The sequence below is a fragment of the Octopus sinensis genome, linkage group LG6, assembly GCF_006345805.1.
Source record: "Octopus sinensis linkage group LG6, ASM634580v1, whole genome shotgun sequence".
NCBI lineage: Eukaryota > Metazoa > Mollusca > Cephalopoda > Octopoda > Octopodidae > Octopus > Octopus sinensis.
Genome location: NC_043002.1, coordinates 108,896,336 through 108,922,388, shown reverse-complemented (window position 1 = coordinate 108,922,388; position 26,053 = coordinate 108,896,336). Strand labels below are relative to the sequence as shown.

Here is a 26,053-nt window from a genome sequence, read left to right as displayed (position 1 = left end):
CAGTACTTATTCTATCGGTCTCTTTTGCCGAACTGCTAAGTGACGGGGACGTAAACACACCAGCATCGGTTGTCAAGCAATGCTAGAGGGACAAACACAGACACACAAACATATACACACACACACACACACATATATATATATACATATATATGACAGGCTTCCTTCAGTTTCCGTCTACCAAATCCACTCACAAGGCTTTGGTCGGCCCGAGGCTATAGCAGAAGACACTTGCCCAAGATGCCACGCAGTGGGACTGAACCCGGAACCATGTGGTTGGTTAGCAAGCTACTTACCACACAGCCACTCCTCTGCCTTTGTGCAATTTAGACAAAAATGATCTAAAAGAAATAACTCAAAGTGGCCATTGGCCAGTATTTGAGCAACATAGACAGATACAGGTCTATCAAATACCATACAGTATAAATACCTGAATTATTAAAATTATTTAGAGGCTGTATTGTAATTACCAAATGGCAATTAAGACCAGCGCCAAATGAGAAAGGGGAAATAATCTCAAAATTCAAGGACTCTCCAAAGTTGATATGCCATTAAGGAGGAGGAGGGGCTTATCGTTTGGAGGTAAGAAGACAGTCACAGATCTGTGTTTCTGGTTCAATAGCCTGCATTTGCCCAAGGGACTTATACAAAAAGAATTGAATTGTTCAAGGACATAAAATGAGAGATTGAACATAGACGCTTATGAAAATTTAACCAAGAAAAATTAAAAGAGAGCATAATTAAAGAAAAAGACATATTTTAGAAGAAACTAGCTTAAAAGCTGTACTCCTTGCAGACTTTTAAGCTGTCTCCTGCAGAGGGCTAATTGGGCCTGTGGCCGAAAACTAAGGAGAGCTAAATAGCATGTCTATAATACTTCTATAATGACTATATGCCCTGGTGGTGTTTGATCAGAGGTTGAGGATGGATGAGAAATTAATTCTGTAATGCAATCTGTCTATTGTTCCAGTCCCAAATTGAATTTCAAATGTTGGTCAGTTTGTCCAAAAGTTCTTATCTTGGCGTAAAATTAACAAAGCAAATGTCATTTATCTCTCTCTCTTGATCTCTGACGTCATCTGACAAACGCCAACCAATATGGCGTGAATCAGCCAAGCTTTGCCTGCTAGAAATAGCAGCCCAAGTGCTTTTTAAATCAGATCCCAATGCTGGATGTTCAAGAACCAAATGAAGGGCAGATTTTCAATCCGGGACGTCATCCTGATTCCAAAAACGTAATATATTTATGCAAAGCAAATGTAGATTGAGACACGGGGAGGGGGTTCCCAGACAGACAAAATTTCACATTTATTATTATAGAAGAGTGATTGTGTGAATATATTGATACATTTCCATGATTAATATCGATACATTGCTATTTATGACTGTTTGGACATTTTTATTGATAAAATAATTGTATTAAATTCATTTTATTTATGTTGTTATTGAAAGTCGTGAACCTACAATGGAGCCTGTACGTGGTGGCTTGACATGCTAAAAAGAGCAGTTAAATCACACTCATATCTTATTTTTCTTCTTTATATGCCATATCTACAGGGCATCAACAATCATTGAGCCCCACTCTTTCCTGTCCCACACACAACTTAGCTCATTACTGGATTGGTCTCTCTGTAGCCAGCTGCTAAGTCAATTGAATATCTTCTTTTCTGGACCCACAATATTCATCTTTTCGCCTTCTAACATCAAATTCTGCCAAAGCCAATTTCACCATTCATCATGGCAGCATTGATAAACTAAGTACCAGTTATGTATTGGTGTTACTATTCCTTAATTGAAATGGCAGCAAAGAAATATTGCCTTGCTTGGAAACAGGTGAGGGCTGGCAACTGGAAGGGCATTCGGCCATAAATAATCTGCCCCCAACAAACTCTATTTGACCCATGCAAGAATCGAAAAATGAACATTAAATGGTGGTGGTGGTGGTGGTGATGGCAGCGGCGGTGGCAGCGATGATGATGATAATGATGATGATGCTGCTGTAGAGTTTGGGCTCAGCACACCAAGTTTATGAAACACTTGGCATTTAAACCAGTGCTCCCACTGACTATACAGAGTGCTTTACTTCTTCCTAACTCCTATTCACTAATACTTACTGCTGGATAAATTAGTTCATTGGGAATCAAATCTCTGCTAGGGATCCTGGGAAGTGATTCCAAAAATAATAATAATAATAATAATGAAATTATTGTATACGGTGCTCAGGTGCACCACAACTTGTCAGAAAGTGCATATAAAGTACATGCAGTAATGTAAAAATGTTTGGAAAGCGAACAATGTATGAGTCAGATACATGCCTGCGTGTGTATGGAGCGGAGAAAATCAGGTGTAGTGTTGGCGAATCTCAGAAAGCATGGAAGTTTTGAAGGATGCAGTGCTCCGACAACTAACAACTGATGCCGACAGTCTGTTCCATGCTTCAGCAACTCTCAGCGTGAAAAAATGTTTCCTGAAGTCATGGGAGCTGTGCTGTTTTTTGACTTTGTAAATATGTCCACGGGTGTTAGATGGGTGGAGTTTGGATAAACAAACCACTAATCTTTTAGTTTTACAGATGAAGAACCGTAGCAGCCCGCTTCAGTTCAGCCTAATTGAGGGACGGCATTTTCTCTTTGCCTTTGTGTTATTTTTACAGTCCTTTTTCTGTCTGCTTGTCTGTCTGTCTGTCTGTCTGCCTCGTTGATTTTTTTTACAGCCCAACCAGTTACATTCCTCCCCCCTCTTCCCTCTCCCCATACACTTTCCTTCTCTTTTACAGACAAACGGAGAAAGCTTGAAGCAAAGCATCAGATTCTATACTACTCCCAGCTTCTGGATTCATCAAATTTTGTGATCTCTCCCATGTGACTGCTTCTCCCTCTTTCTCTCTTTCTTTCTTTCTTTTTCCTTCTTTCTTTCTTTCTTTCTTTCTTCCTTCCTGCCTTCCTTCCTCCCTCCCTTCCCCCTCTCTATTTATCTCTCTCTCCATTTGTCTCTCTCTATTTGTCTCTCTCTCTATTTGTTTCTCTCTATTTGTCTCTCTCTCTCCATTTGTCTCTCTCTATTTCTCTCTCTCTCTCTCTCTCTCTCTCTCTCTCTCACCTCACATGTTTCTCTTGGCTGTTCATTGTAGGTTTCTGGAGAAAACAAGTGGAACATATTTGCCATCATCTCAAAGTCCATGCCCAAAATTGTGCAGAGTTTCGAGGTCTAATTGCAGAACCACGCATGGGAAGGGTAAATCTCTCTCTCTCTCTCTCTCTCTCTCCTCTCTCTCTCTCTCCCTCTCTCTCTCTCATTTCCTGTTTATTCTCTAAAGTCAAACCATTTGGCTTCAAGGAGAAGCTCTATCATTGTCATTCTGCACACATTTGTTGTAGTATATTTTATCTTTTTCACTGTTTTCTATCCATTTCCCCATAAGAATGAAGATGGAATGGAATCAGTTGTGTTGATACCACTGCCACCACCACCACCACGACTGAGATGCAGGCATAGCTGTGTGCTTAAGAAGCTCACCTTGCAACCACAGGGTTCTAGGTTCAATTCCACTGACCAAAGCCTTGTGAGTGGACTTGGCAGATGGAAACTGAACGAAGCCCATTGTGTGTCCAAGGTCTGCACCATGCTCCAGTGTCTGTCTTGGCCGTGGTTTCTCTGGCCGGATGATGCCCTTCCTAATGCCAAACACTTTACACAATGTACTGGATGCTTTTTTTGGTGGGGGCATCAGCACTGGTCAGGTCGCCATGCGGCTTGCAAGACTATGAGCCCCGAAGGGGTGGGGCAGCTTTATGCTCGGAGATGAGGGGTCAAAATATGAGAAATGGGGTCAGAGCAGAACAGGTTTTTTTGGGGGGCTGTAGAGCAGCTTTGTGACTACTTACATTTTAGAAGAGAGGGTAGGAGTGAGTGGGGGGAGCTGGAAAGAGATGATGATGGGGGTGGGGGAACTTCAAGGTATGAGGTGGGTGGAAGTGAGTGGGGATAGAGCAACCACAAGAAAATGTAACTTTGAATAATGGCAATATCAATTTCGAAAATGAAATAACCAATTTGGTTTAATTAAAACAATTGATGTTGTAATAATGATTGTGTTGATTAATGAGAATGATAGAAAATCACCAATTGAGGTTAAAATAATATGTCCAGCTCTAATGTTGGCTGCGACTCGAATTGCTAAAGTTAAGGATTGGACCCTAATGCTTATAATTTCAACTCCTGGTTGGAAGACTTGGGGTGGTGGTGGAGCAATAAGCAATGATTTTGTTTTCTATTTCCTCTTCTACTTTTTGGCAATATTTGACAGTAAGAACAGCATCCATTTATTAATTATTATTGTCAAACGATATGTAAATGTTTTAATTTAGAAAACCTTACTATGCATAATTTCTTTAATTTTAACTTCTGGTACTCAAAGGAAGTCTCCCAGTGGCCATACTGGTGGCATTGAGTTGGGTGGTGCTCAGTTTGGATATTTCTAGTTCAAAACATGGTCCAAAACCTGGTTATAATAATATAATAATAATGAAATTATTGTACACAGTGCTCAGGTGCACCACAACTTGTCAGAAAGTGCGTATAAAGTACATGCAGTAATGTAAAAATGTCTGGAAAGCGAACAATGTATGAGTCAGATACATGCTTGTGTGTGTATGGAGGGGAGAAAATCAGGTGTAGTGTTGGCGAATCTCAGAAAGTTTTGAAGGATGCAGTGCTCCGACAACTAACAACTGATGCCGGCAGTTTGTTCCATGCTTCAGCAACTCTTAGCGTGAAAAAATGTTTCCTGAAGTCATGGGACATAAATATGGTTAGGGAAGGAATCTCCATTCTGAGGAAGAAGGAATAGGAAAAGGAAGAATATATGTCTAAAAACCAAAACAGCCCCAAAATAAAGATTTCATTTTGTGTAGCCTGAGATTAATGTGTTTTTGCATGTTGTCTTATAATTGAACAGCTTGTGTCAGGAACAATTCATGAAGATAGTTTTGAACTGAGTTTGACTTTAAACTTTTCACTCTGTCAATCGAAATCTAACCTCACTAATGGCCACACACCATCACGATCTGCTGACAATCTTCAATCTCCGTATCGAGAAACAAATATTTTAGATACTTTCCGGAGTGAATCTTCCCTAGGTAAAACTTTCTATTCTACTGTTTTATGTTTCAGGGCAGAATTCCATAAACATTTATCATATTAAGAGAGTATTGTGGCTCGCTGGATGCATTGTGTGTTGTTTGTGAAATGTAACATGTCTGGAATGGTACAGCAATGCAGAGTGGACTATAATAACTGTTAGAAATAATTTAATTATTTCATAGTTTAAAATAATATTTTGGAATATAAAAATTCCTTCTTCAGAAATTGCTAGGAAGTTTGTAAAGAAATTTTGTAAAGGAGTGGAAGCCCCAAAATTTGGGTAAACTTCATTGTGTGTGTGTGTGTATGTGTGTCTATGTATCTGTATTATGTATGTGTATATGTAGATATGTGGAGGCGCAATGGCTCAGTGGTTAGGGGAGCGCACTCGTGGTCAGAGGATCGCGGTTTCGATTCCCAGACCAGGCGTTGTGTGTGTTTATTGAGTGAAAACACCTAAAAGCTCCACGAGGCTCCAGCAGGGGGTGGGGATCCCTGCTGTACTCTTTCACCACTCTTTCTCCCACTCTTTCTTCTGTTGGCCTGCTCGCTTAGCCAGTGGGGTGGCGTCGTTTGAAGGCTAAAACAATGCGAACGCATTGTGACCAGCGATGTGTAGCAACATCTGATGGTCTGGTCGGTCACGTGAAAGAGTCACGTGATATGTAGATATGCATGTATGTATCTATGTATCTATATGTATGTGTGTATGTAAGTATGTTTGTATGTATGTATGTGTGTATGCATGTATGTATGTATCTGTATGCATGTATGTATGTATGTATGTAGGTGTGTGTGTGTATGTATGTATGTATGTATGTGTATGTATGTATGTAAGTTTGTGTATGAATTGATGGATGGAAGGGTGACTGGATGTGTATTGATGGAGGAATGGACGTGTGTGTATGTTATTTAGGAATGGATGTGTGGATGCATGCGAATTTGCATTTAAAAACAAGAGTAAAAGTTCCGAAGACATGTGGTAATTGGTTTATTCATGTTGTTACACATCCACACATCCACATGTATATATATGCCAACGTATATGCATAACCATATATTATACATTCATGCTCACGCACACAAAACAAATGTATGTATACACACATCCAAATATATATGCGTTGTATTGACCAAGTCATTAGTGTTGGACTAAATACCTTGTGGTATTCATTTCAACTTTATTTTTCATCCTTTCAGCATTGAAAAATAAAATGCAAGTCCTTTATCTCTCTCTCTCTCTTCCTCCCTCTCTCTTTCAAGCCCCCTCTCTCTCTCACTCATTCTCTGTCTGTCTTTGTTTCTGTCTGTCTGTCTCTCTCTCTCTCTCACTCACTCACTCACTCTCTGTCTGTCTATGTCTTTGTCTGTCTCCCTCTCACTCACTCTCTGTTGTCTGTCTGTCTGTCTCTTTCTCACTCACTTCCTGTCTGTCTGTCTGTCTCTCTCTCTCTGTCTTAGTCTCTGTCTCTCTGTGCCTCTCACTCACTTTCTGTCTCTCACTCACCCTCTGTCTGTCTGTCTCTTTCACTCACTCACTCACTCTCTCTCTCACTCACCCTCTGTCTGTCTGTCTCTTTCACTCACTCACTCACTCACTCTCTCACTCACCCTCTGTCTGTCTGTCTCTTTCACTCACTCACTCACTCACTCTCTCACTCACCCTCTGTCTGTCTGTCTCTTTCACTCACTCACTCACTCACTCTCTCACTCACTCTCTGTCTGTCTGTCTCTTTCACTCACTCACTCACTCACTCTCTCACTCACTCTCTGTCTGTCTGTCTCTTTCACTCACTCTCTCACTCACTCTCTGTCTGTCTGTCTCTTTCACTCACTCACTCACTCTCTCTCTCTCTCTCTCTCTCCTCTCTCTCTCTCTCCCGTCTTCCACTGTATCTTTTAAACACACCACATGAGTACAACCGTAACAACAACCTTCCATTATGGCATCAATGTTGCTTTCTTCGTTTCGTGCAGTTTCTGCAGAGACCAGTGATGCATCAATGGTGTCATCCAGCAACAAGAAGAAGAAAAAGAAGACTCGACGCCTCAACTCTAAAAAGCATAAACTCTCGGTAAGCACCGAATTCCTTATAAAATCAATCACACTAAACTAGACACATGACTAATTGACGAATGGCGGAATGTTGAACTTATGAAATCCCTGATAATCTTGTAATCAAAGGGGATCACCCTTTTAATTTCTTTGTTTAGGAAGAATGGTAAATGTCTGGAACTTATGAAATCCCTGATAATCTTGTAATCAAAGGGGATCACCCTTTTAAGTTCTTTGTTTAGGAAGAATGGTAAATGTCTGGAACTTATGAAATCCCTGATAATCTTGTAATCAAAGGGGATCACCCTTTTAATTTCTTTGTTTAGGAAGAATGGTAAATGTCTGGAACTTATGAAATCCCTGATAATCTTGTAATCAAAGGGGATCACCCTTTTAAGTTCTTTGTTTAGGAAGAATGGTAAATGTCTGGAACTTATGAAATCCCTGATAATCTTGTAATCAAAGGGGATCACCCTTTAAGTTCTTTGTTTAGGAAGAATGGTAAATGTCTGGCACTTATGAATCCATGATAATCTTGTAATCAAAGGGGATCACCCTTTTAAGTTCTTTGTTTAGGAAGAATGGTAAATGTCTGGAACTTATGAAATCCCTGATAATCTTGTAATCAAAGGGGATCACCCTTTTAAGTTCTTTGTTTAGAAGAAGAATGGTAAATGTCTGGAACTTATGAAATCCTGATATAATCTGTAATCAAAGGGGATCACCCTTTTAGTTCTTTGTTTAGGAAGAATGGTAAATGTCTGAACTTTATGAAATCCCTGATAATCTTGTAATCAAAGGGGATCACCCTTTTAATTTCTTTGTTTAGGAAGAATGGTAAATGTCTGGCACTTATGAAATCCTGATAATCTTGTAATCAAAGGGGATCACCCTTTTAATTTCTTTGTTTAGGAAGAATGGTAAATGTCTGGCACTTATGAAATCCCTGATAATCTTGTAATCAAAGGGGATCACCCTTTTAATTCTTTGTTTAGGAAGAATGGTAAATGTCTGGAACTTATGAAATCCCTGATAATCTTGTAATCAAAGGGGATCACCCTTTTAGTTCTTTGTTTAGGAAGAATGGTAAATGTCTGGAACTTATGAAATCCCTGATAATCTTGTAATCAAAGGGGATCACCCTTTAAGTTCTTTGTTTAGGAAGAATGGTAATGTCTGGCACTTATGAAATCCCTGATAATCTTGTAATCAAAGGGGATCACCCTTTTAAGTTCTTTGTTTAGGAAGAATGGTAAATGTCTGGAACTTATGAAATCCCTGATAATCTTGTAATCAAAGGGGATCACCCTTTTAAGTTCTTTGTTTAGGAAGAATGGTAAATGTCTGGAACTTATGAAATCCCTGATAATCTTGTAATCAAAGGGGATCACCCTTTTAAGTTCTTTGTTTAGGAAAATGGTAAATGTCTGGAACTTATGAAATCCCTGATAATCTTGTAATCAAAGGGGATCACCCTTTTAAGTTCTTTGTTTAGGAAGAATGGTAAAGTCTGGCACTTATGAAATCCCTGATAATCTTGTAATCAAAGAGGATCACCCTTTTAATTTCTTTGTTTAGGAAGAATGGTAAATGTCACTTATGAAATCCATGATAATCTTGTAATCAAAGGGGATCACCCTTTTAATTTCTTTGTTTAGGAAGAATGGTAATGTCTGGAACTTATGAAATCCTAGGAAGAATGGTAAATGTCTGGCACTTATGAAATCCCTGATAATCTTGTAATCAAAGGGGATCACCCTTTTAATTCTTTGTTTAGGAAGAATGGTAAATGTCTGGAACTTATGAAATCCCTGATAATCTTGTAATCAAAGGGGATCACCCTTTTAAGTTCTTTGTTTAGGAAGAATGGTAAATGTCTGGCACTTATGAAATCCCTGATAATCTTGTAATCAAAGAGGATCACCCTTTTTAGTTTCTTTGTTTAGGAAGAAAATGGTAAATGTCTGGAACTTATGAAACCATGAAATCTTGTAATCAAAGGGATCACCCTTTTAAGTTCTTTGTTTAGGAAGAATGGTAAATGTCTGGAACTTATGAAATCCATGATAATCTTGTAATCAAAGGGGATCACCCTTTTAAGTTCTTTGTTTAGGAAGAATGGTAAATGTCTGGCACTTATGAAATCCCTGATAATCTTGTAATCAAAGGGGATCACCCTTTTAAGTTCTTGTTTAGGAAGAATGGTAAATGTCTGGAACTTATGAAATCCCTGATAATCTTGTAATCAAAGGGATCACCCTTTTAAGTTCTTTGTTTAGGAAGAATGGTAAATGTCTGGCACTTATGAAATCCATGATAATCTTGTAATCAAAGGGGATCACCCTTTTAATTTCTTGTTTAGGAAGAATGGTAAATGTCTGGAACTTATGAAATCCCTGATAATCTTGTAATCAAAGGGGATCACCCTTTTAAGTTCTTTGTTTAGGAAGAATGGTAAATGTCTGGAACTTATGAAATCCATGATAATCTTGTAATCAAAGGGGATCACCCTTTTAAGTTCTTTGTTTAGGAAGAATGGTAAATGTCTGGAACTTATGAAATCCCTGATAATCTTGTAATCAAAGGGGATCACCCTTTTAATTTCTTTGTTTAGGAAGAATGGTAAATGTCTGGCACTTATGAAATCCCTGATAATCTTGTAATCAAAGGGGATCACCCTTTTAATTTCTTTGTTTAGGAAGAATGGTAAATGTCTGGCACTTATGAAATCCCTGATAATCTTGTAATCAAAGGGGATCACCCTTTTAATTTCTTTGTTTAGGAAGAATGGTAAATGTCTGGCACTTATGAAATCCCTGATAATCTTGTAATCAAAGGGGATCACCCTTTTAAGTTCTTTGTTTAGGAAGAATGGTAAATGTCTGGAACTTATGAAATCCCTGATAATCTTGTAATCAAAGGGGATCACCCTTTTAAGTTCTTTGTTTAGGAAGAATGGTAAATGTCTGGCACTTATGAAATCCCTGATAATCTTGTAATCAAAGGGGATCACCCTTTTAAGTTCTTTGTTTAGGAAGAATGGTAAATGTCTGGAACTTATGAAATCCCTGATAATCTTGTAATCAAAGGGGATCACCCTTTTAAGTTCTTTGTTTTTAGGAAGAATGGTAAATGTCTGGAACTTATGAAATCCCTGATAATCTTGTAATCAAAGGGGATCACCCTTTTAAGTTCTTTGTTTAGGAAGAATGGTAAATGTCTGGAACTTATGAAATCCCTGATAATCTTGTAATCAAAGGGATCACCCTTTTAAGTTCTTTGTTTAGGAAGAATGGTAAATGTCTGGCACTTATGAAATCCCTGATAATCTTGTAATCAAAGAGGATCACCCTTTTAATTTCTTTGTTTAGGAAGAATGGTAAATGTCTGGAATTTATGAAATCCATGATAATCTTGTAATCAAAGGGGATCACCCTTTTAATTTCTTTGTTTAGGAAATGGTAAATGTCTGGAACTTATGAAATCCCTAGAAGAATGGTAAATGTCTGGCACTTATGAAATCCCTGATAATCTTGTAATCAAGGGGATCACCCTTTTAAATTCTTTGTTTAGGAAAAATGGTAAATGTCTGGAACTTATGAAATCCCTGATAATCTTGTAATCAAAGGGGATCACCCTTTTAGTTCTTTGTTTAGGAAGAATGGTAAATGTCTGGCACTTATGAAATCCCTGATAATCTTGTAATCAAAGAGATCACCCTTTTAGTTTTCTTGTTTAGGAAGAATGGTAAATGTCTGGAACTTATGAAATCCATGATAATCTTGTAATCAAAGGGGATCACCCTTTTAAGTTCTTTGTTTAGGAACTGGTAAATGTCTGGCACTTATGAAATCCCTGATAATTCTGTAATCAAGAGGATCACCCTTTTAATTTCTTTGTTTAGGAAGAATGGTAAATGTCTGGAACTTATGAAATCCTGATAATCTTGTAATCAAAGGGATCACCCTTTTAAGTTCTTTGTTTAGGAAGAATGGTAAATGTCTGGAACTTATGAAATCCCTGTAATCTTGTAATCAAAGAGGATCACCCTTTTAGTTTCTTTGTTTAGGAAGAATGGTAAATGTCTGGCACTTATGAAATCCATGATAATCTTGTAATCAAAGGGGATCACCCTTTTAAGTTCTTTGTTTAGGAAGAATGGTAAATGTCTGGAACTTATGAAATCCCTGATAATCTTGTAATCAAAGGGGATCACCCTTTTAAGTTCTTTGTTTAGGAGAATGGTAAATTGTCTGGAACTTATGAAATCCATGATTATCTTGTAATCAAAGGGGATCACCCTTTTAAGTTCTTTGTTTAGGAAGAATGGTAAATGTCTGGAACTTATGAAATCCCTGATAATCTTGTAATCAAAGGGATCACCTTTTAAGTTTTTTTTTTTTAGGAAGAATGGTAATGTCTGGCACTTATGAAATCCCTGATAATCTTGTAATCAAAGGGATCACCCTTTTACTTTCTTTTGTTTTAGGAAGAATGGTAAATGTCTGGCACTTATGAAATCCCTGATAATCTTGTAATCAAAGGGGATCACCCTTTTAAGTTCTTTGTTTAGGAAGAATGGTAAATGTCTGGCACTTATGAAATCCCTGATAATCTTGTAATCAAAGGGGATCACCCTTTTAAGTTCTTTGTTTAGGAAGAATGGTAAATGTCTGGAACTTATGAAATCCCTGATAATCTTGTAATCAAAGGGGATCACCCTTTTAAGTTCTTTGTTTAGGAAGAATGGTAAATGTCTGGCACTTATGAAATCCCTGATAATCTTGTAATCAAAGGGGATCACCCTTTTAAGTTCTTTGTTTAGGAAGAATGGTAAATGTCTGGAACTTATGAAATCCATGATAATCTTGTAATCAAAGGGGATCACCCTTTTAAGTTCTTTGTTTAGGAAGAATGGTAAATGTCTGGAACTTATGAAATCCCTGATAATCTTGTAATCAAAGGGGATCACCCTTTTAAGTTCTTTGTTTAGGAAGAATGGTAAATGTCTGGAACTTATGAAATCCCTGATAATCTTGTAATCAAAGGGGATCACCCTTTTAAGTTCTTTGTTTAGGAAGAATGGTAAATGTCTGGCACTTATGAAATCCCTGATAATCTTGTAATCAAAGAGGATCACCCTTTTAATTTCTTTGTTTAGGAAGAATGGTAAATGTCTGGAATTTATGAAATCCATGATAATCTTGTAATCAAAGGGGATCACCCTTTTAATTTCTTTGTTTAGGAAGAATGGTAAATGTCTGGAACTTATGAAATCCCTAGGAAGAATGGTAAATGTCTGGCACTTATGAAATCCCTGATAATCTTGTAATCAAAGGGGATCACCCTTTTAAATTCTTTGTTTAGGAAGAATGGTAAATGTCTGGAACTTATGAAATCCCTGATAATCTTGTAATCAAAGGGGATCACCCTTTTAAGTTCTTTGTTTAGGAAGAATGGTAAATGTCTGGCACTTATGAAATCCCTGATAATCTTGTAATCAAAGAGGATCACCCTTTTAGTTTCTTTGTTTAGGAAGAATGGTAAATGTCTGGAACTTATGAAATCCATGATAATCTTGTAATCAAAGGGGATCACCCTTTTAAGTTCTTTGTTTAGGAAGAATGGTAAATGTCTGGCACTTATGAAATCCCTGATAATCTTGTAATCAAAGAGGATCACCCTTTTAATTTCTTTGTTTAGGAAGAATGGTAAATGTCTGGAACTTATGAAATCCCTGATAATCTTGTAATCAAAGGGGATCACCCTTTTAAGTTCTTTGTTTAGGAAGAATGGTAAATGTCTGGCACTTATGAAATCCCTGATAATCTTGTAATCAAAGAGGATCACCCTTTTAATTTCTTTGTTTAGGAAGAATGGTAAATGTCTGGAACTTATGAAATCCATGATAATCTTGTAATCAAAGGGGATCACCCTTTTAAGTTCTTTGTTTAGGAAGAATGGTAAATGTCTGGCACTTATGAAATCCCTGATAATCTTGTAATCAAAGAGGATCACCCTTTTAATTTCTTTGTTTAGGAAGAATGGTAAATGTCTGGAACTTATGAAATCCATGATAATCTTGTAATCAAAGGGGATCACCCTTTTAAGTTCTTTGTTTAGGAAGAATGGTAAATGTCTGGAACTTATGAAATCCCTGATAATCTTGTAATCAGGGGATCACCCTTTTAAGTTCTTTGTTTAGGAAGAATGGTAAATGTTGGAACTTATGAAATCCATGATAATCTTGTAATCAAAGGGGATCACCCTTTTAAGTTCTTTGTTTAGGAAGAATGGTAAATGTCTGGAACTTATGAAATCCCTGATAATCTTGTAATCAAAGGGGATCACCCTTTTAAGTTCTTTGTTTAGGAAGAATGGTAAATGTCTGGAACTTATGAAATCCCTAGGAAGAATGGTAAATGTCTGGCACTTATGAAATCCCTGATAATCTTGTAATCAAAGGGGATCACCCTTTTAAGTTCTTTGTTTAGGAAGAATGGTAAATGTCTGGAACTTATGAAATCCCTGATAATCTTGTAATCAAAGGGGATCACCCTTTTAAGTTCTTTGTTTAGGAAGAATGGTAAATGTCTGGCACTTATGAAATCCCTGATAATCTGTAATCAAAGAGGATCACCCTTTTAGTTTCTTTGTTTAGGAAGAATGGTAATGTCTGGAACTTATGAAATCCATGATAATCTTGTAATCAAAGGGGATCACCCTTTTAAGTTCTTTGTTTAGGAAGAATGGTAAATGTCTGGCACTTATGAAATCCCTGATAATCTTGTAATCAAAGAGGATCACCCTTTTAATTTCTTGTTTAGGAAGAATGGTAAATGTCTGGACTTATGAAATCCATGATAATCTTGTAATCAAAGGGGATCACCCTTTTAAGTTCTTTGTTTAGGAAGAATGGTAAATGTCTGGCACTTATGAAATCCCTGATAATCTTGTAATCAAAGAGGATCACCCTTTTAATTTCTTGTTTAGGAAGAATGGTAAATGTCTGGAACTTATGAAATCCATGATAATCTTGTAATCAAAGGGGATCACCCTTTTAAGTTCTTTGTTTAGGAAGAATGGTAAATGTCTGGAATTTATGAAATCCATGATAATCTTGTAATCAAAGGGGATCACCCTTTTAATTTCTTTGTTTAGGAAGAATGGTAAATGTCTGGAACTTATGAAATCCCTAGGAAGAATGGTAAATGTCTGGCACTTATGAAATCCCTGATAATCTTGTAATCAAAGAGGATCACCCTTTTAATTTCTTTGTTTAGGAAGAATGGTAAATGTCTGGAACTTATGAAATCCATGATAATCTTGTAATCAAAGGGGATCACCCTTTTAAGTTCTTTGTTTAGGAAGAATGGTAAATGTCTGGAACTTATGAAATCCCTGATAATCTTGTAATCAAAGGGGATCACCCTTTTAAGTTCTTTGTTTAGGAAGAATGGTAAATGTCTGGAACTTATGAAATCCATGATAATCTTGTAATCAAAGGAGATCACCCTTTTAAGTTCTTTGTTTAGGAAGAATGGTAAATGTCTGGAACTTATGAAATCCCTGATAATCTTGTAATCAAAGGGGATCACCCTTTTAAGTTCTTTGTTTAGGAAGAATGGTAAATGTCTGGAACTTATGAAATCCATGATAATCTTGTAATCAAAGGGGATCACCCTTTTAATTTCTTTGTTTAGGAAGAATGGTAAATGTCTGGAACATTAGAATCTTTCACTGATTGCAGAAGCTCAAAGGACCAAATTCTTTTGTAGGTTAAGTTTTAGCAACAAAAGTGCAATCATGGGTATGTGCTGGAGAAGTTCACTTCCCAGGCGTGTAGTGTTGGGTTCTGTCTCACTGAATGGTACCTCGGGCAAAAGTCTTCTATTATAGCCCTGGGTCAAGTCATACCTTGTCGATGGATTTGGTGGACAGAAGATGAAGAAAGAGCTTCTGAAAGTAAGCTTCCAGGCTTCTTTCAGTTTCTGCCAACCAAATCCACTCACAAGGTTTTTGTTGGCCCAAGGCTATAGTAGAAGACACTTACCCAAAGTACCACACAGTGGGACTGAACCCGGAAACAAGTGGTTGGGAAGCAAGCTTCCTACCACACAGCCACTGCTATAATTCTACCATTTCACTGCCTTATTCCATGATGAAATATATTATGATCCCACAAACTAATTACTTATTTTCGTGTAGACATTTAATCCTCTAACATTCATATTTCTCTGTCAAATGTAGTACTTCTTTATTCCCATTATTTTGAATTAATCACATATTATCTCATAGCTTCAAGATTTCAATGATGTGATTGTCTATTTTCAAAATGCCATTGTAGGGTATGCGTGAGAGGCTGAATCTGGCCAGTTTAAACATAAAACAAAGTAGAATATTTGGGCCTGATATGGCTGGGTTGGTGTGAATGTCATACTATACTTTGTAGAAATCATGATGATTGATGTCATATTTTTTTCAGGCAATTGACAAGAATTTGTTCCAGCAGTTTTGTGTTAATGGAGAAGGTGATATCAAAGAAGTCCAACGCCTTTTTGATGAAGTCAGTATTTCTAGTAATAATACAGTTTCATGACATCATTTTCTTTTTCATATATTGTTTTATTCATTTATAATTTTTGTTGTATTATTTAGTTTCCAGAACAAAGTGGAATGGTTTCTGCAGAATTTGCATATACTCTCTTTTTACTCTTTTACTTGTTTCAGTCATTTGACTGCGGCCATGCTGGAGCACCACCTTTAGTCGAGCAAATCGACCCCAGGACTTATTCTTTGTAAGCCTAGTACTTATTCTATCGGTCTCTTTTGCCGAACCGTTAACTTACGGGGACGTAAACACACCAGCATCAGTTGTCAAGCAATGTTGGGGGGACAAACACAGACACACAAACACATACACACACACACACATATATATAAACACATGCATACATATATTTATATACATATATACAATGGGCTTCTTTCAGTTTCCATCTACCAAATCCACTTGCAAGGCTTTGGTCGGCCCGGGGCTATAGCAGAAGACACTTGCCCAAGGTGCCACGCAGTGGGACTGAACCTAGAACCATGTGGTTCGTAAGCAAGCTACTTACCACACAGCCACTCTTACGCCTATTTGTATTTCTTTAAAAGAGATTCAAAAAATTTCTACATTTAGGAATCATTTCCATCATTGATCAAATGCAAAGAATGATGAGGCACAGATGTGGCTTGTTTGCCAACCATGTTGTCTTGGGTTCAGCCCCACTTTGTGGCACCTTGGAGTGCCTTCTGCTCTAGCCCCAGAGCCTTGTGAGAGGATCGGGAGACAGAAACTGAAAGAAGCCTGTTGTGTGTGTGAGGCATGGCTATGTCCTGAAAAACTGGCTTCCCAACCAAATGGTTTTAGGTTCAGTTCCATTACGTGGCTCCTTGGGCAAATGACTTCTGTTATGGTCCTCAGACAACCAATACTTTGTGAATGAATTTAGGTCGACGGAAACTGAAACTGTTGTGTGTGTGTGTGTGTGTGCATGTTTGTGTGTGTGTGTGTCTGTATGTTTGTGTGTGTGTGTGTGTGTTTGTGTGTGTGTGTGTGTGTATGTTTGTGTGTGTGTGTGTGTGTGTGTGCGTGTGTTTGTCCCAACCACTTGCCAACTGCTGTTGGAGTGTGACTTTGTGGTTCAGCAAAAGAGATCAATAGAACAAGTACCAAGCTTAAGACAGATGAGTGCTGGGGGGAGGGGCATCAATGCATTCAACTAAAAAGTCTTTAAGGCAGTGCTCCAGCATGGCCACAGCTTAATGACTGAAACAATTAAAAGATAAAAGATAAAGACACCAAAATAGTTTCTCATTAAAACTGATGCTGAGAGTTTGTTTCAAAACTCAAGTTTCACACCATTATGTTTTGCCTGAAGATCACAATGGCATGAAACTGCGGTGGTGCGACAGACTCGTATATTCAGTTTTAATAAGAATCATATTCTATGGAAGCACTCCGTCGGTTCCGACGACAAGGGTTCCGGTTGATCCGATCAACGGAACAGCCTGCTCGTGGAATTAACGTGCAAGTGGCTGAGCACTCCACAGACACGTGTACCCTTAACGTAGTTCTCGGGGATATTCAGCGTGACACAGAGAGTGACAAGGAGATGAGGACAATCAATCACATTGACCCCAGTACTTGACTGATGCTTAATTTATCGACCCCGAAAGGATGAAAGGCAAAGTCAAACTCAGCGGAATTTGAACTCAGAACGTAGCGACAGACAAAATACCGCTAAGCATTTTGCCCCACATGTTAACAATTCTGCCTGCTTACTGCCTTCAGTAATAATAATAATAATAATAATAATAATGCGCTCTTAATCTTGATATGAGATTATCATGTGATGCATGTGCCTGGTGTACCCTTATCAGACGGGTAGTCATGATGGGTATACTGGGCTTCGTATATTTTACCCCAGTGTCACTCTGATGGCATGCACTGCTCTCTCACTCAATAATAATAATAATAATAATAATAGGTGCACTTAGCACAACAATGAAAATGCTACATAAAAAAGACTGAAAGAAATTGGAATTGAAACTTGCATTATTGACCTGCAGAAAAGTACTATTTTATATTCTGCAAGAATCTTGACCTTTTCGTTACTGTATTTATTTTGAGATGCGTTTCTTTCAATTACATTAAATATAACAAAGAATTTAGTAAAATAACTTGGTTATCATTAAGCTCATGTTAGGAACATAAATTGTGACTAAGGTTTGGTGGAAGATTTTAATTCAAAACTTATGAAAACAAGAGATTTGTACTACAGAGCCAGAGGCGGTTTTGGCTGGGTTGGTAATGAAAGGGTTAAGAAGAATTCTTGAGATTTGAGGAGACTTGTCATCAGATCTCAAGATAAAATACCTGCTAACTAAATAAGCATGCACTATTGTAAATATGATAATGATGATGATAATTGTAATAATAATAATAATAATAATAATAATTTCTATGTAACATCAAGTTTTAATTTACAAAACCAAATATATGGCACACTAGGCATAACAACAATACGAACTTCCAACCTGTTGCCTCTTGAGGTCTCTGTGTGAGACTTGGAGCCAACTTGTACAAATATAAAGCAAAGGTCAAACATAGAATAATAATACTAATAATATATAATTTCAGGGTGCTGATCCAAACTGTACAAATAAAAATGATTTCTCAGTTCTTCATGTGGCTGTGAAGAATAAGCACAAAGACTGTATACCTGTTATTGTCCAGGCTGGTGCTGATATACACCGTAAAGGCCCCGTATCTTGGTAAGTATAATCCCTTTTTCTCAAAAGGAATTTAAGTAACATTATATTGATTAAATATCTGAGACAAGCTACCATCATTAATAAGATTATTATTTATCAGACTGTCAGCAGAAACTTTACAGCTGGATGCCCTTCCAGACACCAACCACTTCACAGTGTGGACTGGGTGCTTTTAAGTGGCACCTGCACTGACAGGGTCACCAAGTACTTGCAAGACAAATGAAAAAAACTTTCAAGAGAGAAGGGGGCATTGGAGGAGGCGATCTTGTATCGGATGATGAAAGGTTAGAGTAAGATAGAGACACAGAAACAGGTGTCTTACTTTGAATTAATAACAAGGTAGTGAAAAATACCTTCAGCCCACATATACATACATGCATGTATATACATGCATGCATGCATGCACACACACATGCATGTATGTATGTTATGGGAAGTAACTCTGTAAAAGGTATTGTGGTGACTTAGCTATTCTCTAAATGGGGATTGATACAGGAAGTACCAGACCGAGTGCTGTGGTTGAGTTCATTGACTTAAATTGTTGAACATAATGCCCCAGCATGGTCTCAGTCTTATTGAATAAAACCAGTAAAATCTATGGTTAAGAGCAGGAAGGATTAATAAATCTCCATCTTGTGTCTGGTGACACTAACGATGTGGCACCAATGACGTGGCACCACATCTCAGTTCTCTATAATCGATAAAAGAATAACGTTTGAGGTTTTATTGTTTCAAAAATGAAACAAAATGAATGGAAAAAGTTAAAAAAAAAACACTATATGAATTTATATGAATTCACATACAATATCTTTTATCTTTTACTTGATTCAGTCACTGGACTGTGGCCATGCTGGGGCAACGCCTTGGAGGGTTTTACTCAAACGAATCGACCCCAGTTCTTGTTTCTTACGTCTGGTGCTTATTCTCTTTTTCCAAACTGCTATGTTACGAGGACGTAAACAAACCAACACCAGTTTCCAAATGGTGGATGGGAACAAACACAAAGACACACACACACACACACACACACACGTATATATTATGATGGGCTTCTACGTAGTTTCCATCTTCGAAATTCACTCACAAGACATTGGTGGGCCTGGGGCTTTTGTAGAAGTCACTTGCACAAAGTGTCACACAGTGGGACTGAACCCAGAACCATGTGGTTACTAAGCAGGTTTCTTAACCATACAGCCATGTCTGTGCATCTGATATCTCCATCATTTCTTCCAGTTTTAGTTTCCTGTTCTCAGAGAATGAATTCTTTCTGACAGATATTCCTTTGTGATGGCATCACCAATGTCTACCATCCTTGTTGCGATTTTATTTTAATGAAGTTGTGAAATTAGTGAATCAATTGCATATTCATTAGGGAAAATGACAATATGATTTTCTTCAAAACTTTCACTGTATTGCTGTTGTCCATAATTTCTAAATGAATGTTCCGTAAATAATGGTTTTAAACTGCATTCTATAAATTCAAAAGTTTGCATTGAGATGCATTGAAAGATACAGAAAATAATTTATTCTCAAATGCATGATAACACTAATACAATAGCATGAACAGGATAAACTATCCATACATGGCAGAAAAAATTGTTACCAGCCTGTCATGAGACTCAAACTCACATCTCTGTGATTATGCATCAAGTGCTTTACAGGGATGTGTGTTTGAGTCTCGTGCTAGCCGGTAACGATTTTTTCTGCAATTTCTGGATAGTTTATCCTGTACATGCTATTGTATTAACCCTTTCGTTACTGTATTTATTTTGAAAGGCTCTGTGTTTCTTTCAATTACTTTAAATATAACAAAGAATTTAGTAAAATAACTTAGTTATCATTCAGCTAGTGTTAGGAACATCAATTGTGACTAAGGTTTGGTGGAAGATTTTAATTCAGAACTTTTGAAAACAAGACATTTGTACTACAGAGCCAGAAGCGGTTTCAGCCAGGTTGGTATCAAAAGGGTTAAGAATTGTTTCTCTATTATATATTTTAATCCTTTCGTTACCATATTTCTGTTGAGATGCTCTGTGTTTCTTTCAATTAATTTTAAATATTACAAAGAATTTAGTAAAGTAACTTGGTTATCACTAAGCTAGTGTTAGGAACATAAATTGTGACTAAGGTTTGGTGGAAGATTTTAATTCAAAACTTATGAAAACAAGACATTTGTACTACAGAACCAGAAGCGGTTTCAGCCAGGTTGGCATCAAAAGGGTTAAGAATTGTTTCTCTATCATATATTTTAATCCTTTTGTTACCATATTTCTGTTGAGATGCTCTGTGTTTCTTTCAATTAATTTTAAATATTACAAAGAATTTAGTAAAGTAACTTGGTTATCACTAAGCTAGTGTTAGGAACATAAATTGTGACTAAGGTTTGGTGGAAGATTTTAATTCAGAACTTATGGAAACAAGACATTTGTACTCAGAGCTAGAGCCAGTTTCAGCCGAGTTGGTAACGAAAGGTTATCATGCATTTGGGAATAAATTATTTTCTGTATCTTTGCATTCTATAAATATTTAATCAAGTCAAAAACATATCCTGCAGCATTGCAATACTGAAGAACTTTATTTGCTTTACTTTGCAGTCAAGGAAACACTGTTTTACATGAAGCTGTCAAGTTTGGAGATGAAGGTCTTGAGATTGTTGACACACTGCTTCGGTAAGTAAACAGTTTCCCTTTTTTTTTTTACCCTTTAATACAAACAAATGAAATTATTTTCAACTGTATATGCATAGGAGTGGCTGTGTGGTAAGTAACTTGCTTACCAACCATATGGTTCCGGGTTCATTCCCACTGTGTGGCAGCTTGGGCAAGTGTCTTCTACTATAGCCTCGGGCCAACCAAAGCCTTGTGAGTGAATTTGGTAGACGGAAATTGAAAAGAAGCCCGTCGTATATATGTATATATATATATGTACATGTGTGTATATGTTTGTGTCTCTGTGTTTGTCCCCCTAGCATTGCTTGACAACCGATGCTGGTGTGTTTACGTCCCCGTTACTTAGCGGTTCGGCAAAAAGAGACTGATAGAATAAGTACTGGGCTTACAAAGAATAAGTCCCGGGTCGATTTGCTCAACTAAAGGCGGTGCTCCAGCATGGCCGCAGTCAAATGACTGAAACAAGTAAAAGAATATATATATATATATATATCTATATGTACATGTGTGTACATGTTTGTCCCCCCAACATTGCTTGACAGCCGATGCTGGTGTGTTTACATCCCCATAACTTAGCAGCTTGGCAAAAGAGACCAATAGAATAAGTACTAGGCTTACAAAGTATATGTCCTGGGGTCACACTCAAATGACTGAAACTAGTAAAAGAGTGTATATAATATAACACTTTGGTATAACAATAACATAATATAGAGCTGAAAATTCATCTGTACAAAACAGTAATACTGCCAATAGCGATCTATGCTGCTGAGATCTGGAAGATGACAGCAAAAATCACCCCCAACTCAATGTGTTTCATCAGTAGTGTCTCAGAAAGATCTTAAGAATCACTTATCCACCCATAAAAATGTGTAACTTTTTCTTTTCTCAATTTAACGATTCAGTTTCAGTTGAAGAAATCATTTCAGTTAAAATGACGACAAACCGTTTCAAAACAAATTAAAACTTACAAGCTCAGTGAATAATAATTTTAATGAAAGAGCCATTCGAAAGTTAGCGAAAAAAAAAAAAAATGAATGTTAAGAAATGGTTTTCAGGTGAAGGGAGGCAACTACGGCAGTAATAAGATTCAAGTAGAACAAGAGTTGTCTCCCGTAAATTTATTTTATGCTAGCATTTTATGAACGATAAATCTCATTGGTTATAGATTGCCAATGAGTCAGTCGCTGATTTCATGTATGTCTGATGGAGGAAGAAGTACCACACGATATTTTTTTTAGACACTGGACAAATCGAAATCCTGGTAAAAAAACAATTTCCCTAGGTGTTGCGTTGTAGAATTTAACAAGCTCGTTGGGAAACAAACTTGACTATATAACCAAACATTCACTCCACAAATCTTTATATATAAAAGTGAAGTTGTGTGTCTGTCTCCTAAGATTTAGATTCCTAACTACTCCCACATTTTGCGGTGCAGTTTAACAAAAATCAGGTATCTTATAGTCGTGATTCATATCGGGCCCTTCTGGGTATTAGCGCGCGTCTACGATGAGTCAACGATTTAAAAAAAAATTTACCATCATTTTTTCCCATTTTTAATGCATTTTTTCGCTATTATATAAGGGAAGTAACTCTCTAAAAATGCTTATATAGTTATTTCCCTTACAAACCCGAGCAACGCCGGGCGATACTGCTAGTATAAATATATAGGTGCAGGCGTGGCTGTGTGGTAAGAAGCTCGCTTCCCAACCACAGGGTTCCGGGTTCTGTCCCACTGCGTGGTACCTCGGTTAAGTGTCTTCTACAATAGCTTCAGGCCGGCTAGAGCCTTGTGAGGGGATTTGGTAAATAGAAAATCCGTGTGTGTGTCTTTGCCTTTCATCCTTTCAGAGTCGATTAAATAAGTACCAGTTACGCACTGGGGTCGATGTAATCGACTTAATCCGTTTGTCCCCTCTGTGTTTATCCCCTTGTGGGTAGTAAAGAAATAAGGAACTCCGTGTGTGTCTTTATATCAGTGTTTGTCCTCCACCACTGCCTGGCTACCGATGTTGGTGTGTTTACATCCTGTAACGTAGCGGTTCGTAAAGAGACCAATTGAACAATTATTTGACTCAAAGGGGGAAAAAAATATTGGGACTGGTTCATTTGGCTAAAAAATTTTCAAGGCAGTGTCTCAGCCCTGAAACAAAAAATATAGTTATTGACCAATGTTGTTTTTTTTTTTTTTTTTTGCCCGCACTGCATAATTATTCTGTTTAGAATTTAAATGCTCCCTTCAATAAATTAGGAATAACAGCTTTGTCTTATAACAGTGTCATCTGTGAACTATACTAAATGTATATACACCCTTTAATACAATACAATAGCATGTACAGGATAAACTATCCATATATTGCAGAAAAAATTGTTACCAGCCTGCCATGAGACTTGAACATCCCTGTAAAGCACTTGACACGTAATTACAGGGATGTGAGTTCGAGTCTCATGGCTGGCCGGTAACGAATTTTTCTGCAATATATGGATAATTTATCCTGTTCATGCTATTGTATTAGTGTTATCATGCATTTGAGAATAAATTATTTTCTGTATCTTTCAATGCATCTCAATGCAAACTTTTGAATTTATAGAATGATATGGTGAAAATGTCTGAGATAAAATATCTTCAAAGACTTGTGTTGAAAACATTATGTATGTTTGTATGAGTAAGATGAACGTTGTTGTGGCTGTGACTCATAAGAATGACAGTCGTGCTGCACCCGTATGTTGAGGCCTGTCAATGCTGTGTGTGTGATTGTCACTTGCTTAAACGAAATTCCTGCCTGGGTATAATAGAGTCAAAACTTCATTTGACTTGGTCAAAGAAAGAGCTTTGCTGCTGAGACTGGCGATGAAAAAGGAGAAAGTAACCACCAACCATTTTTTTACCTTAGGTTTGAAACCAAGACCAAATTCTTGCAACAGTTCATGTGGTGGCATTAAACCAGACAACAGATTGTCTGGTCACATCAAGGTCTGTGAGGATTGCCACATACAAGCTTGTGTTATGTGCTTGGCTTCTGCTTTATTTTTCACTAGCAGTATCGCCCGGCATTACTCGGGTTTGTAAGGGAAATAACTATATAAGTATTTTTAGAGATGTAAAGTATAATAGCCATCTCAATATGGCTAACCACAAAGGGGGGGGGGATTACTGTAGCTTTTTACGTTCTGAGATTTAATAATAAATTTTTAGAGAGTTACTTCCCTTATGTATGCCAAAAATGCATTAAAAATGGGAAAAATTGATGGTAAATTTTTTTTTAAATCGTAGACTAATCGTAGACACGCGCTAATACCCAGAATTGCTCGATATGAATCACGACTATAAGATACCCGGCTTTGGTTACACTGCACCGCAAAATGTGGGAGTAGTTAGGAATCTAAATCGTAGGAGACAGACAGCACACAACCTCACTTTTATATATAAAGATTATGCTACTTTGAAACAAGTTCGGTTATTACATATATAACATTCATCATCATAGTTGTTTAACGTCTGCTTTCCATGCTGGCATGGGTTGAATGGTTTGGCTGGGAACTGGCAAACCAGGAGGCTGCACCAGGATCCAATCTGATCTGGCAAGGTTTCTACAGCTGTCAACTACTCTGAGAGTGTAGCGAATACTTTTATGTGCTACTAGCATAGGAGCCACTCAGGTGGCTTGCTCAAGGAAACAATGCACTGCTGGGAATTGAACTCACAGCCTTATGATTGTGATCTGAATGCCCTAACCACTGAACCAAGTGTGAGAAACTGTAGGAAACCAGTATAAGAAAATAAATCTAAATCAACCCCGTTTATTGTCTCCCATTTTGATACTTTTTTTCCTGTTTTTTTTGCAGGTGTGGAGCTGAAGCAAGCAGAACGAATGACCGTGGCGAAACTGCCCATGATTTAGCCAAGAAGTGTGGCTACGATAAAATCACAACTCGGCTAATGTCCAGTCTTGGCCAAGCACAACTGGAGAAGCTTTTAAGTAACAAACCCTTACAAATAGATTAACCTTTTTGACCAAGGGAGCTTGGTGCATTTCATGATGGCACCAATACAAGATCATATGAGGGATGCAGATATAAACACACATTTATATCCAGAGGCCCTCCATAAGCTATTTTGTTTGGCTTATGGTTCTTTTTCTTGTTTTGAGATTGCAGTTTTTTTTTCTCTTTTTTCCTGTTTTTTCAATCTAATTCATAAAACTATCTTTTATTGGTTTCAGTTCCATGTTTTTATTAATTATATTTTAACTCAGTATTTGTTTTACCTTACTGTTGAGGATAAAAAGCAAAGTAGACAGGCACGAAGGCACAGAACTCACATTTTTAGTGAAAGTACTGATTTTGCTGTTATACACCAATTGGTATATATTTAATGGCCTGCTGCCAGTTTCTATCAACCAAATTTAACTTGCAAAGCTTTGGTGAATCTGACACAGTTGTTGAAGAAACTTGCTCAAGGTACTACACAATAGCATTAAACTTGGAAATATTTTATTGTAAATTGAACACAGCCATATATTAATGCTCATTAATAACTTAACTTTAAATCTTTTCACTTGTAAAATTTCAGATTTCTTTTTTTTAATTCTTCACTTGTATGCTAAATGTGACCACATTCTCAACAAGTAACATATTTAGTATGAATACAAATATTTTTTTTATCTAAAACTGTATTCTGTGTCACTTGTTGCATTGTCATCTACTTTATATCTTCTTAGTCTTGTTCCTCCCTCAGCTCGAAGTTTAAAAGATTATTGAGCCAGCCGGCAGTTATTTTTTTATTTATATAACTGGCAAATCTACAGCTGAATATTCTACTTTCAGTATAAACTAAAATATTAAGGAACTTTATTCCTCCAAAAAA

General features: G+C 37.2%; 1 protein-coding gene across 1 annotated transcript in view; it reads left to right on the top strand.

Annotated features, from left to right (window-relative positions):
* The window catches only part of LOC115213361 (double zinc ribbon and ankyrin repeat-containing protein 1), a 74,162-nt gene extending 48,399 nt beyond the window's left edge, over positions 1–25,763 (top strand). Inside the window, exons 14-20 of the mRNA XM_029782302.2 lie at positions 3,131–3,234; positions 4,958–5,138; positions 7,120–7,217; positions 15,684–15,764; positions 18,387–18,520; positions 21,115–21,189; positions 25,033–25,763. Coding sequence (XP_029638162.1) covers positions 3,131–3,234; positions 4,958–5,138; positions 7,120–7,217; positions 15,684–15,764; positions 18,387–18,520; positions 21,115–21,189; positions 25,033–25,192 — 833 coding nt within the window. The 3' untranslated portion in view covers positions 25,193–25,763. The remainder of the gene's footprint in view (positions 1–3,130; positions 3,235–4,957; positions 5,139–7,119; positions 7,218–15,683; positions 15,765–18,386; positions 18,521–21,114; positions 21,190–25,032) is intronic.
* The last annotated feature ends 290 nt before the right edge of the window (positions 25,764–26,053 follow it).